Here is a 14430-nt window from a genome sequence, read left to right as displayed (position 1 = left end):
AAGCTTGGCCAAGTAGATTTGGTTGATGAATTATTTTTGCAGATGTGAATTTTTGTTTATAAGTTTGATGATTTATTTATCTGAATCGAATTGAATGGTATTTCTTACCGAAATGGTTATTGAACAAATGAAAAATGCCCAAAATGCTAAACAAGGCCAAAACAAGGTGGTTATTATACAATCGTTGAATAATTTGCAAATCATGTTGCCCGAACTTGGTTATGTCAATGCATTACGTGCCTATCTTGAATTCAACAAAATTGACTATCAGATTGATGAACGTTCGAATGCCGAATGGATGTCACCAGATGGACAATTACCGTTGATCAAATATGGTCGTCAATTAGTTTCTGGTTTCTTGCCCATTATCGAATTCATTAACAAACAGTTTGAAATCAAAGTGAATGATATTAGCACTGAACGACAAGCTATTTTAGATTTATTCAACAAAGTGATTATCGATGCTGAACTCTATTACACCTGGTTAGACAAGGATACATTTGAAAAGTATACCAAATTTAGTTATGCATACGGTAAGCCATGGCCATTGAATAACATTCTCTGTTGGCTTAAACGACGTGACATTGCCTGGGTATGTTTTCTCTATTCGCCACTGAATCTGGATTAATTATGTTTTTTTCACTGGTTTAGCGAATACAAGACGATACAAATCGACAAAATTCATTGGAAGAATTTTTACGAGAAATAAGTCGCATTACATCGATTCCGATGGATGATGATAAAGCCGCTTCGCGAGAATTGTTGTGTCTAATCTATGGCCATATCAAAGCGATCAATTCATATGATAAAACATATGAACCGTTACGTAAAATGGTCAAGCAGTATCCATCACTATTGCAGTTTGTTGAAAAATTTTAAATACCATACTTTCATCAATTGATTCATTGATTAAGCACTGTGTAATTTGTAAATTATAGTAGTATTTGTTTTATTGAATCATTTATCTATCCGTTTTTTTTCAACTTAAAACGGCTATTTTTTGGTAACACCAATCAATTGACCGTATTTAATTTTCATTTCTTGATGGATTTGGAATCGCATCGCTTTCGGTGCTTCGAATATCAACACAATAGTCGAACCGAGATTGAATTCACCGAATGGATCTCCTTTGCGCAGGTGAATTTGTTTATCATTCATTTGTTTGTCTTCATATCGGCCAGATAAAAGTGACATTTGTGTACGATTTGTTCTAAGATCTGGATCGAAATAGATTCGCATAGAGCCTACGTTAGTTGCACCTACTGGCACCATGGCAAAGAAGCCATATTGCCATTCGCCCACATATGCTACTCGTTCATTGACTGAAAATAGATTCGGAAACCATGAAGCAAATGTTGGACGTACTGAGTACAGTTTGCCCGGAAAATGACGTCGATATTTGACTGTCCAGTTGACTGGTGAATGAAATCGATGATAATCGCCAGGAGCCAAATATATAACACAATGATATAGATCGGTGTCATTGTGTTGCAACAGACATTGTTCATATTGATCATAATTATTACATGATTTCCATGTGATAGGACCGAGAAATGATTCAATCGTATAGGTGATACCTTTTACCTGTTCCAAAAGGCCATCCTGAACTTGACCCATATGAAGTACTTTTCCATCGCAAGGTGAAACGACGTCATGTTCGCTGCCTGCAATCGGTCGTAATCCGGGTTTCAATTCTCGTCGAAAAAATTCGTTGAGATTTTTATATTGGGCGAGATCTTCGATAAACGCTTCGTTTATATCACAGCCAAATGCAGCTGCATATGATTTAAGAATCGGTATTCTTACCGGTTGTGGCAGTTCAAGTGAATTGATCCATCCCCACATTCGAGATAATGTCCGTAATGGAAGCATTCGATACATGGATACTTCGAACGGTAATGGTTTGTATGCATTATCATCGCCATTTTTTCTACGAAATTTGCGCACCTGGCCCAACAATAACAAAGTGACAGCGAATGAAAGAGGGAGGTGAAACCAACGTAATCGTTTGAGCAATGATTGTGCGGATTGTTGTTTTCTGGTCATCAATGTTCGCCTATGACCTGTTGATTATGATTAGAAAATTTTAATCGCATAGTTTTCGACTAACCTTTTAGAATTTCGAATAATTTACTCATTCGATGTGATAAGGTCCGTTCTAAAAGGAAAAGAAAAACAATCACTGACGATTGTAATGATTTGACTCGGGTCCGTGCGTTTAATTTAGTTTTTGCCATGTCGTTGTTTTTGATTGAAATGACTTCAATTACGGACTATTATAGTCATTTGGCTTTTACATTACATTTTGCTGATTGAACCTGATTCTAATCATCATTGATTTTATCAACAGCATTCACAACCCTGACCGTATCATGTGAAGACATCATGATACTTACCAGAGGGATCAAGTTTCTCCATATTTAATAGGTTTATCAATCACAGTCTATATTTGGTAATCTTTTAAAAGGGCAATTACATCCATCGATCGATGATTATCCATCACCCATAATCATCAACAGCTGATTATTTACCGTACTCTGTGAGCAGCTTTAATTTAAACAAAATGAGTTGGATATTGATTGGCGAATGATGATGATCAACAGAAATTACAAATCGAAATCGATTTATTGCGATAAATTATTTTAATTGAACACTTTGAACAAAACAAAAACAAAAAAAAAACAATGATAATGATTATTATTATTTTTTAAATAACACAGGTAAACTGAAAACTATTATCTAAACAGATTATAATCACACCGGGAAAAAAACGAATTGAATTGAATTTTTCTGAGTTGTTGTTGAGGAAAAAAACATTTACAAACTAGTGACTAAATAACAGTTTTTTGGATGGTAAAATTGATTGTAAAAATGGATTATGTTTTTTAGTGAAGAAAATAAAAAGAAAAATTATTTACAAAAAAAAAAAAAAAATTATTAACACGTTCGCTACCGGAGATTTGGAAAAACACATAGAACTACAGCAAATAAACGACGCATATATGCGTCGCTGGTAGCGAACGCGTTAAAAAGTTTCCCTGTAGTGCTCTGAAATGAAAATTGAATTTTGTTCAATTTTTTGTCTGAATTGATTGATGTTATTATCAATTAGATTATCTGTCGGGCGTGATGATTCATGATGATTTGATGATTGATCAAAAGTGACAATATTTATGTGATGTTTTGGTGAAATGATAACAACAAATATGGATCACACACACATTATGAATTTTTTTTTAATTTAAATAAATGAATACGGCCCGTCAGTCAGAGCACTACAGAGAATTTGTCAACTTGGTGGTTGTCCGGTTGTTTGTCCAGTTGACATTGGATTGACATTGGATATCATTGATTGATTAATACCCGATGATAATTGTGATGTTTGTTGTGTAATTGATGATTGTGATGATGGTTGTTGTTGTTGTGATTGTGATGATGTTTGTACAATATTTGTATTTGATCCACCACCTGATTGTAATTGATTTGGATCCATACCAATCATAGCACAACCAGATACGGCGCTTGTTGATGATAATTGTCTGGATGTTGCACTACGATTACCTTTATGATATTCAAGACCTGGATCAAATTGTAATAAGACAAATATCTATCGTGAAGGGAAAAAAGAAGAAAATATGAACATTTTCATAATTTATGAAAAAAAGTGACATTTTTTCAAATACTTACCATATCACTTGGTATAAGAATAAGATCAGCTGGTGGATTTGTTATTACATAACGTTTTGTTGATGCTTCAGCCGCACCGGATGTATCACGAAACCTATAAACACCAATGCATAACATGCCATATTGTCTTAATGCTGATACGAATAGATCACCATATTTTCCACTTTCAGCATATTTTGCTAATGGTCCATCATATAATGATATTTGTCCAACACGACAACGATCACGATTTTTTAATGTTTCCAGCGTTGAATAACCGCCACGAAGACCAGCACCTTCAGCTAGAATTAATTCCAATTCAGGTGTTGCACCACCAGTTATCAAAGAACGTATTAATGTTAATGCATTTGCATTAAAATATGTTGTAGACATTAATGAATCTAATACCGATACAGCAAATGCTGTACCACATGCAAATGGTTGTGTTAGATATAGCTCGGTATCTGGATCATCATCATCATCTTGATCTAAAAATTGTACATTAGTATCATTCACTAATTCGGTTATTAATGGAACATTTGAACCATAAACTGAACCACGTCTTTGAACAACTAATGGTGGTGGTGAACTACCCGGTATTCTTGAACCAGGATCTGGACATGCAGCATTATTTGTTATAACACCAATAGTATCATCAAATGTCATTGCTTTGATATTCAAACTGGCCAATATTGCTTCTTTATCGGCTAATGTTGGATCATCGGATGATGGTATTTTTGCCGATAATATTACACACATATCGCATAGATTTATATTGACAGCACGTAAATCTGCACGTGATAATGGTGAACCATTTAATACACTAATTTTCGGCAGATTTTGTAACATTTTCCATTCACGTCGTAAATAATCAACATTACCAACAATAACAACATGTTTTAATTCATGATAATGAAAATTCGAAGCTCTATAATGGTCATAATTAATTAGATTCAATTCAAAAACAAAGCAAAAAGCAAAAAACAAAAAACAAACCTTAAAGGCATAACCAGATTACGTAAACCAATTAATGGTGAATCTGGATCGGCGAACAAACAAACAACAACATGTCCATTTAATACTGTCATTGCAGCTTGATTACGATCCAGTATACAATCTTCGATTGGTCGAGCTGGACACCAATGAAACATACCGGTTGAATCATATTTCATTTCAGTTTTTTCAAAATCAAAATCTTTTGAATCAATAAAACCGGCTGATGGTGCAACCGGTACTGATCCACTGGCACTATCGGTCAGACGTGCTGCAGCTGGCCTAAAAAATTTCAAAAAAAGTTGTAAAATTTGATAAAAAATTTTAAAATTTTAAAATCAGAAAAAAACTTGCATCAACTTTTTCACTTCATATGCAAGATGCATTTGTGGTCCATATGATGATCCAGCTGATTGTGTTGTTGATGTTGGTATACCTGGAGGTTGTTTTATTGTCGGACTATTTGTACATCGTGTATTTGTTTGTTGTTTAGCTGTATCAATAGCAGCGGTTAATTGACCAGCAATATTACCAAGTTGATGATGTTTACCATTACGACCAGTGGCTGCTGTTGTTTGACGACGACTACTCGATCCAGATGAAGGTGGTATTAGATGCACTGTGAAAGTAAAAGGGTTAAAAAAAACGATGAGATATTTTTTAAAACAAAAAAAAGAAATTTTTCCAAAAAAATAACGAAAAACACAATACATAAATTCAGGCGTGCTTGGAATATAGAGACTGGAAAAAAAATTACTTACTGCTTTCACTTGGTTCACCAAAACCATCTGCATACATTTAAAAAAGAGCGATAGAGGAAGGATGCACACATAGAAAAGACACATATAGAATTATTATTTTAGCAAAATTTTTGTTTCCGAAAAAGCGGACATGATGAAGATGATGATGGCGGTGATGTAAACACAGAGAGACATAGACGCAGAGAGAGAGAAAAAATAAGTTAGTTTGAAAAATGAGTTTTTTTCAAAATTTTAAAAAATTGAAAAAAAAGATGCAAAATTAAAATTGATCAAATGAAAATAATGAAAAATAAAAAGTCAAATTTTGCAAAAAAATTAAAAGAAGAAAAGAAAAAGAAAAATCCAGAGAGGTGTGTGTGTGTGCATGGTGCCAAAAAGATTTACCCCCATTAAAATGGTGCATCGAATTGCGAATTTGTGAATGTTTTTTTTCTCTCTAATTTTGAATGAATCGATTTTGAAAATTCTGTGAAAAAAAACTTTACTTTTTCAACTAAAGTGTGTGTGTGTGCTTGGTTCGAATATACCCGACCACAAACAAACATCTATAAACGAGAAAAACAAACACACACACAACAAGACCAACAAACAACACAAACATAGAGAATTTACCTCGAAATTTTCTTGATAATTTTGGTAAAAGTTTTGTCGATTGTTGTTGTTGTTGTTGTTGTGATTGATTACTATTTGTAAAATATCAAAATTAAAAATAATTTAAAAAAATTTTTTGAAAAAAAATTTCTTTTCTTTTCTGGTTTTTTGGAATTTATTTTCATTTACATATTAAACGATGAAGATGTTGATGCCATTTTTGTTGTCGATGTTGTTGATGATGATGATAATAGATCTGAAATATTATTATGTGATGATGATGAAAAACTAGTTGTGGCCATTAAATTTGTACATTCTAATTGTTGAATTTGTTGTCGTCGTTTTGGTTGTTTTGGAAGTGAATGGTGATGACTACCGATACCGGCACTAGTATTAATCGATTGTAATAAATGACCATCATCGATACTATCGATATGATGGCCTGGATCTATTCCAAATGATTCATTCAAGGATAAATCATTTTTAATTTTTTTTTGAATTATGTGATGAAAACAACAAAGAAAATTAGAAAAAAAATGAAATATTTGCCATGTTCATAGACTAAATAAATTATAGCTATAAATCTTTTGACTTGACTTAAATCTGATTATCTGATTTCATCTGGTTTATTCTGTCAACGATATTTGAAAAATTTGGAAAATATTGCGCACCCAAAACACACACAGACACACCATATATAAATCATTTGGGATGGAAAAAATTGTTTTAAAACCAAAAATCAAAAAGAGAAAAAACCAAATAAAAAAAAAGAACAAAGCGAAAACACAAATATTGGGGAAAGAAAAAACATAAATATCGAAGAAGAAGAAGAAAAATACGAACGATAATCAGTAGTGGTTGTATCCAATAATTTTGTTGTAAAATTTGATGAATGTCGATTCATAACATTACTATTGACAGCTTGTACAACACGAACACCTTTTTTGAATATTGCGCCCACTGTTTATTATCATTTGTGATTCATGATTCAGACAGAGACACACACAAATAGAGAAAAAAATTCCGGATTTTTAAAGGACACACAACAACAACAACAGGAAAAAGCAAAGCACAAAAATATTATTATGATGAATGAATGAATTTGGTTAGAATTTTTCAAAAAGCGACATTTATTAACAGCATCAGCAGTAGAATAACGGAAGCCATGGATTAACAAAGAGAGATTTTTTTCCAGAAAAAAAGAAAAGAAAAAAATGATCACATTATTAGGTTTGGGAACCAAACAAACGAGAAAAACAACATTGAATAAATCAGATGAAAATAAGTAGTTTTTTTTTCGGCTGAAAACGAAACGAAAAAAATAACATTGAATTCCAACTACTAAGGATTCTTATTTACAAAAGGTTTTTTTTCTGCTGGAAAACATTTGAGATTAGGAAAAGTTTCGGGAATTTTTTTTTGTCTTTCAATGAAAAAAAAGAAAGAAAGAAATTGGATGGAAAGCAAACGTTGTGGATAGAATTTAAGGAGGAGAAGGAAAAAAAAGAAGAATGACAAATTTAGATTTCTTTAGGGAAAAAATATAGATTGTAAGCACAAACAAAAAAAAGAAAAAAGAAAAAAGTTTTCTTTCAAAGAAAAACGCACGATGCAAAATAAACTTTTGGAAAGAAAAGGATTGAATTTCGGATCAGTTTTTTTTGCTGAACTTGAATGTAAATGAATTTAAACTGTACAATCTTATTTTCAATCTGATGATAATGATATTATAAGATGAATGAATTTATTTATAATTGATTTATCCTTTATTATACAACAAACAACAAAAAAAAACTACTTACAATTTTTACATTTACATTTTCGTATCAGTTTTTCATCTTTAACATCATCATGACAATTTTTACAAAACCAAAGTGCTCTATAAGTGGTTTGGTAATTAATAATTAATTTTAAAAGAGAATTTTTTAAAGAAAAATTTAACTAAATGAAAATGAAAATTACCGTTTAACTTCATCGGCACTTTGTGCAATAAAAAATCCTTGCGTATTTTGCTGTATACGAATAGTACATTTTGGATTAATCACAATCTGTGTTTGGCCATCATCATTATTGACTTCAATGGCTAATAATAATAATTTTAATTTAACAAAACAAAGTTCAGTTGCTTGAGCAAATATCATTCCAACAAATGCTGTGCTCAAATTTTCCGTATACATTTCCATACCGGTACCACAAAGATAATCATTTTGCCATTGTGGTGTATCCGGTGACTATGTTCAATCGAAAAAAAGGATTAAGTTTTTCAAAACTTTAACAAAAAAACTAACCGTTTTGAATGAACGCATAGCAAATAGATTGGCCATCATTGTACTGAAGCCAGGTGCCAAACAAGATTGAGCAATAAAACCTAATTTTAATTCGCTAACACAAATAACATCATCACCACGTTTCCAATTCCATGATGGTATGTTCAATAGATAGGCTTTATTATGATATTGCATCAGTTGGATAATGACACGAATATCATCACTATAATTTTTAATGGAAATAACACGCATAATATTTGCTGCATCTTCTGCATCCGGATCTTGACAATATTTATTTGATAATACTAAACATGCATCAGCTTCATGTACTTTAACACGATTCAGATCGATTGGATTCATAACTGAACCTTGAAAAAATGCAACCGTTGTAAAATGTCTTTTAATTAAACCTTCCAATTCAAGATCAGGTGGTTTACGATGTAAAAAAACAACTTCAACATCAACATCTTCACGATCTTCATGTAGAAAATCTTTTAAAAAATGGCTAACACTTTCATATGTGATATGACCACAAACAACGATATGCCTTTTTTTTTGGGAAAAAAATTTGATCAAACAAAATTTCAAACAAAAAAATCTTACTTTTTGGCGGGATTTTTCTGATAATTTCCGGCATATTTAGATGGATGGCCAACTAGTTCGGTTATTTCGGGTACCAATGATGCAAATACGGCCTATTTGATTCAGTCAATTCAATTCAATCAATAACTAATAATCAAAAAACCAAATCATCAATAAACTTACCAAACCGACCAAAATAAATAGAACAATAAATGTACGACCTAAAGTTGTTGTACAATGAATATCACCATATCCGACCTTGAAGAGACGGAATCATCAGAAGAACGAACCAGACCAAACAACAGAATACTTACAGTCGACATGGTAACAATAAGAAAATATACACATTCCCAATAGGAAATAAAATGGCCATTATCAAAATTTAATGGATCACCAGAATTTTCAAGCTAAAAATTTTTTTAAAAAGAAAAGAAAAAAATACATTGAGAAAAAAGCAATTCATTTTGATTTGGATTTGAAAAAAAATAACAAACCAAATGTATAAGACCAGCAGCAGTTAACCAAACCGATACAACAATCGATACTAATTGTGCTAAACGTATTGATGATGATGTTTTCAAAACATTTAAATATTGTAAAATATCTGGAAATGACATTAAACGTAATGCACGTAAAAATCTTAAACCGATCCATGTACGATCAACATAAATCGATACAAATGATGGTGGAATAGTAAAATAATCGACAAATGAATAAAGCTCTAACATGAACCAAAGTTTATCGGAAGCAGCTATAAACTATGTGTTTTTTTGAAAAAAAATTTTTGAAAAAATCTTTCAAATAACCAAAACAAACAAACCAAAAACTTACTCGTATAAAAAAATAGACCATAAAAAAGATGTTTAATGCTAGATCAACTTGTTGTGTTGGATTTTCATTCCATTTTTGACATTTTTCAACACTATCACTGTTGTTTTTTTGTTTGTGTATTTTTTTTGATAGGGGGAGAGGAGTGGCAAAAATATTATTGATGGGGGTGTGTGTGTGCAGACAACAACAACATAAAAAGATAGAAGGAGGGAGAAAAAACACACATATAAGGAGGAGACAAAAACGAAAAACAAATAAAAATGAAAAAAAAGAAGAAAAAGATGATGAAAACAATATATATCTGACATTATTAGTAAAACAATAACAAACAAAACATAATGGATGGGGGATGGAATAAATAAATAAATAAAATGATAATAATAAGCCATACCCAGCACCAGGTGGACCAGTACTGTTATAATCAAATTAAGAATTAATAAGCAAAGAAAGTTTTTCATTCAGGATATGGATGATAATAAATGGTTCAGTAGGTGGAATGTTATAAATAAATTATTTATGACAATGGTCACAATGATAATGATAATGTTTATTTGAAAAATGGGAGAATATTCAAAGTGAATTCGGTGTGGAATGAATGGGGAAAAAAGAAGAAGAAGAAAAAAGTATAGAAAATATTTATTAGTTTGATTTTGTTTTTTTTCCAGATTCAAACTACATGGAAATTATTTATATTAGCTCATTTTTTTCAAAGAAAATTATCATTCAAAATGGATGGGTTGAGGAAAATTAAGAAAGAAAGGAGAAAAACAAATGTATTTTTCATTCACTTACTTGGATGCATCCAAAAAATAAATAACTAATGATGCAATGGATAATAAAAATACTAATACAACTAATATACGTCCAGTTGTTGATTGTCCGGATATTAATTCACCTGCCCAATCTTTTGCTTCGGTCATCCATCCTAATTCTTGTTGTATTAATGGTTGTGAATCGGTAAGACTATGTGATTTGAGATCTTTTAATTCAACCAATGATGATGATGATTGTTGTTGATGTTGTTGTTGATCTAATTGATGATGATCTTTATGTTGACCTTGTTGTTGTTGTTGTTTATTACCGGGACCTTGTCCTCCCGGTTGTTGTTGTAATGATGATGTTGAACCAAATATTACACCAGAAAATATGAATTCAAAAAATCGATATATCAAAACAATAAATATACCGGCTAAAAATGTAAATATACTGGACAATAAAAATGCCCACCATTTACGATCTTTTAAACATGCTGCTTCATCCGGTGAATATGTTGGTAATGGACCAACACGGCCAGGTATTTGGCCATCACGATATAAATCATATTCAGAATAGGCAAGTAGTAACATTTTATTTCAATTTTTGTTGGTGTTTTGTTTGAATAGTTTTTTTCAACGAAAAAAAAGGAAGAACACACACACAAAGATGGCTGTAGAATTTTGTTGTTTTACATTTCTGCAGTTCAAATTAGAATTCTGAATGAATTATTGAGAATTGAATGAAAGGAGAATATTCACAACCAAAAAACAAAACAAAAAAAGACAACCCAAAATACAGGGCGACAAAAAAAATCAAAGATAAGACACATAGATAGATGTAGATGATGATGATGATAAATTTTTTTTTCTCTCTGTTTTTTTTTGTTTTGTTTAATTATTTAACAAACGATATGTCCACCTTGTGATTGATTGAATCAATCAATCAAATGTCCCAGAGAATTGTTGTTGTTGTAGATGTGATGTAGGGGAAGAATTATGAAGAAATCATTTTTGAGCATCAATTGAAATATGAAAAATTTTAAATTTTGGGTAGAAAAATTTCTTCTTTTTTTTTGTGTGGGTAAAAATTTTCCCATTCAAATTAATATCGATCCATTCTGTCTTTTTCTTCTTCTTCTTCTTCATTGATCAAACACAAATTCCATTTCCAACAACATTATTGTTGAAAAAAATTCTGCGAAGAAAAAAAAACAGAAAAAAAAGTTAGGAAATTCATTTTTTTTGAAAGGAGAAAAAAAACTTTTAAAGAAAAATTTCAATGTCATCATAATCATCATTTTCACTACTTTATCATTGTCAATTTGATCATTTGTGCTTGCACTCTTCTTCTTTTTTTTCGGCATTACTATATTTTATCTTGAAATCATTTTGGATCGATAGTTCTATTCTATTGATCGAATCATGGATTCCATTTGTCAACAAAAAAAAGCTTCCAAACAGCAAAAGAAGATATTCTTTTTGAACATCCGATAAATTCAAATAATGTTTAATGAATAGAAAAAAAAGATTGTAATTAATTTTCCTGCAACAACAACAGGCCAAAAACTTGATCGGATATTCTCTAAAGAGGAGGAATTCGTTTTTTCATCAAAATTTATTGATTTTTTTTCTTATCATTCATTCATTCAATGGGGATAAATAAGAGATAATTAAACAATTTCCTAATCAATCGATCAATCGATAAAGTCAAATCAAATAAAAAAATTTGATAAATTTTCTTGGGAAACAGACAATGAATGGAAAGAATTTCCGAAAATTCAATAATCCAATGATAATGATGATTCACTAAAATGAATGTTTTATGTATGGAGAATGCTCAAAACCAATGATGATGATGATGATGATCCTAAAGATAGTAACATTCTCCTTGTTGTTTTTTTTTTTTGTTGTTACTGTTTTCGGTTAGCATCATCATTTTACCACAAATATTCTATTCAATTAAGGCAACCGAAAAAAAAAAATAATATTATGAATATGAAATATGAATGAATACCAAAAATAAATATTCTGGAAAGATAAAAATAAATGATATTTTTTTTTTGTAGAAAAAAACTTGTAACAAAAATGTGAATTTTATCAATTTTTTTTAAACAGAGGTTTTCCCCGATTTGTTTTTTTGATTTGAAATCCATATGGAAATTCAATGATGATGATCGAATCTATCAGATTTTTGTGTTTAGATATTTATTTTATTTTTTTTTTTTTACAAAATACAATTCGATCTATTTTGGTTTGTTTGTTTTCCAATTACTCAATCGATTGATTGATTGATTGATCGTTTGCAAAACAAAAACCAAAGAAATCGATTCAAATCGATGGGATAAACAAAACACAAAAAACATTTGTTTTTGAAAGGATTTTCTCTTTGTTTTTTGTTTGAACAGAATTTGATATCATTCAGCAAAGAGGGGGAAAAGAATTTTCAAATTGGCAATGACAACATGAAAAACATTTCCGGAAAATTTCCAAAATTTCTGAAAAACATCCCTATTTTGTTGTTGTTGTTGAATTTCTAAAAAACTAAAAATCGAATGTTTTTTTTGCTGTTCATGTTTACGTGGGCGTTTTAGTTTTCACTATAAGTGTCATTGTCAAATGAATGAATTCCGAATGACGATGATGATCATAGTTCATACGTCATTATTAACCTCGACCACGATCATCACCATCAATGATTTCGTAGATTTAAGTGAAAAAAACCGAAAATTCAAACGAGGTCAATGATAAAGATGACGATGATGATGATGATAATGGTGGTGGGAAAATTATTATGATATTTATATATTCGGATGCCGAACTAGCACCAGAATATTCTTTATGAAAAAAAAAATTATTATTCTTACCTTTTGAGTATTTGAATAGAATGAAAAAAATGAAAAATAAACCTACGCATAGATTTACCTGAATTTGCAAATGAATTTTTTTCGATTCAGGTGATGCAAATCAGAAAACAAAAATTTTCTCTTTTTCTTGGCAAAGATGTTGATGACGAAACGTTCGATCGAATGTTTGTTTTTTTTTGTGCTCGAACTAACACACAACACACACACACCAACACCGTAGATTGATAATTAAGTCATCGTTATTATCGATATGATGATGATGATGATCGGTAATCGATTAATTGAATTTATTGATTTTTTGTCTGTTTTGGATTCATCGAAACTCAAAATAAGTCACATACACACACTGAAAAACAGAATCAAATATAGCCAACCAACCAACCATTGAAAATTAAATTATTTTGCGATAAAACAAGAAAAAAATCATATTTGAAAATTTGATGATGGAAATTGTTCATTGGAAAATTCATTCATTTAGATTAGATTTTCGGTGAATGATTGAAACTCAAATCATCATTTTATTCAGAAGAAGAAAAGGAAAACATACCGGATATATGATTGGTGAGCAAGAAGAAAAAGGAAAAAATTCCTCAAAAGGATGAATCTTTTTGATGATGATGATGATGAAAATGTTGATGTTTGATAATGATGTCGATGTCGATGATGATGATGATAATAATGGTGATGGTAAAAGACACCAAAACACGCATATAGTGAGAGGAATAGAGAGAGAAAGCAAGGAAGAGAAAAAAGAGAAAAAAAAATCGAACAAACCAACCAAACAAACAAACAGACAGACTCTAGGTCCAAATTCTATACACACACACACACAACATCAGCGAATAAGAATGAGAATTCTGGTTAGACGCAAACAGCAACAATCAATAAGATTCTGTTTTTTTTTTTTTTTTTTTTTGACTAAAGGTAGTGGAATTAAATCATGTGTGTGTGTGTATGGGGAGAGAAACCAAACAATATCCGGGAAAAAGATGAAAAAAAAGGGGATGGAGAATGATATGAAGTTAGTGGTAGTAACAGTAGTAGTGGTATTTTTAGAATATTCTGTCGTAACGACAAAAACAATGTTCCCAATTCTTTAAGGTAGTGGTATTGAAAATAA

At 30.8% G+C, this 14430-nt stretch overlaps 3 protein-coding genes across 11 annotated transcripts; 1 reads left to right on the top strand and 2 right to left on the bottom strand.

The window, feature by feature from the left end:
• The first annotated feature begins 6 nt into the window (after positions 1-6).
• LOC113796274 (metaxin-2-like) lies at positions 7-957 on the top strand. The gene is made up of 2 exons (XM_027346512.2): positions 7-592; positions 652-957. Exons 1-2 carry the CDS (start codon positions 95-97, stop codon positions 877-879), a joined length of 726 nt encoding a protein of 241 aa, XP_027202313.2. The 5' UTR covers positions 7-94; the 3' UTR covers positions 880-957.
• LOC113796266 (phosphatidylserine decarboxylase proenzyme, mitochondrial-like) lies at positions 922-2549 on the bottom strand. Of its 2 annotated transcripts, XM_027346506.2 has the most exons (3): positions 2397-2549; positions 2111-2158; positions 922-2063 (listed from the first exon to the last, which is right to left on the bottom strand). In XM_027346506.2, the coding sequence occupies exons 1-3, from the start codon at positions 2416-2418 to the stop codon at positions 994-996; spliced, it is 1140 nt and encodes a 379-aa protein (XP_027202307.2). In that variant the 5' UTR covers positions 2419-2549; the 3' UTR covers positions 922-993. The 2 variants fall into 2 exon arrangements, with proteins under 2 accessions (XP_027202307.2, XP_027202306.2); XM_027346505.2 differs by lacking the exon at positions 2397-2549 and having other exon boundaries at positions 2111-2386.
• Positions 2550-3216: 667 nt separating this feature from the next.
• On the bottom strand, positions 3217-14127 carry slo (calcium-activated potassium channel slo). 8 transcript variants are annotated; one of them, XM_027346489.2, is made up of 19 exons: positions 13311-14127; positions 10484-11641; positions 10083-10103; positions 9692-9788; positions 9355-9618; positions 9175-9267; positions 9044-9118; positions 8882-8973; positions 8300-8825; positions 7974-8242; positions 7814-7890; positions 6855-6971; positions 6201-6459; positions 6033-6103; positions 5421-5447; positions 5014-5278; positions 4663-4941; positions 3688-4594; positions 3217-3607 (listed from the first exon to the last, which is right to left on the bottom strand). In XM_027346489.2, exons 2-19 carry the CDS (start codon positions 11035-11037, stop codon positions 3290-3292), a joined length of 4311 nt encoding a protein of 1436 aa, XP_027202290.2. In that variant the 5' UTR covers positions 11038-11641; positions 13311-14127; the 3' UTR covers positions 3217-3289. The 8 variants fall into 8 exon arrangements, with proteins under 8 accessions (XP_027202290.2, XP_075680178.1, XP_075680180.1 ...); XM_075824063.1 differs by having other exon boundaries at positions 13369-14127; XM_075824065.1 differs by lacking the exon at positions 5421-5447.
• Between the last annotated feature and the right edge of the window lie 303 nt (positions 14128-14430).

The sequence above is a fragment of the Dermatophagoides pteronyssinus genome, unplaced genomic scaffold, assembly GCF_027571235.1.
Source record: "Dermatophagoides pteronyssinus isolate colony J.1.1.1.1 unplaced genomic scaffold, Derpt_VIB-CSIC_2022.12 sq0046, whole genome shotgun sequence".
In the NCBI taxonomy this organism is placed as follows: Eukaryota; Metazoa; Arthropoda; class Arachnida; order Sarcoptiformes; family Pyroglyphidae; genus Dermatophagoides; species Dermatophagoides pteronyssinus.
Note: the sequence above shows the minus strand (reverse complement) of the source record. Positions and strands in the feature narration are given on the sequence as shown.

Bases quoted from the DNA above. Each gene is read 5' to 3' on its own strand.
- LOC113796274 (XM_027346512.2), top strand. From the start codon at position 95: ATGGTATTTCTTACCGAAATGGTTATTGAACAAATGAAAAATGCCCAA. The intron at 593-651 runs GTATGTTTTCTC...TCACTGGTTTAG, and splicing joins AACGACGTGACATTGCCTGG to CGAATACAAGACGATACAAA.
- LOC113796266 (XM_027346505.2), bottom strand. From the start codon at position 2,237: ATGGCAAAAACTAAATTAAACGCACGGACCCGAGTCAAATCATTACAA. The intron at 2,064-2,110 runs GTTAGTCGAAAA...CATAATCAACAG, and splicing joins ATTATTCGAAATTCTAAAAG to GTCATAGGCGAACATTGATG.
- slo (XM_027346489.2), bottom strand. From the start codon at position 11,037: ATGTTACTACTTGCCTATTCTGAATATGATTTATATCGTGATGGCCAA. The intron at 5,279-5,420 runs GTAAGTAATTTT...TTACTTTCACAG, and splicing joins TGGTGAACCAAGTGAAAGCA to TGCATCTAATACCACCTTCA. The intron at 3,608-3,687 runs GTAAGTATTTGA...CCTTCACGATAG, and splicing joins TTCTTATACCAAGTGATATG to ATATTTGTCTTATTACAATT.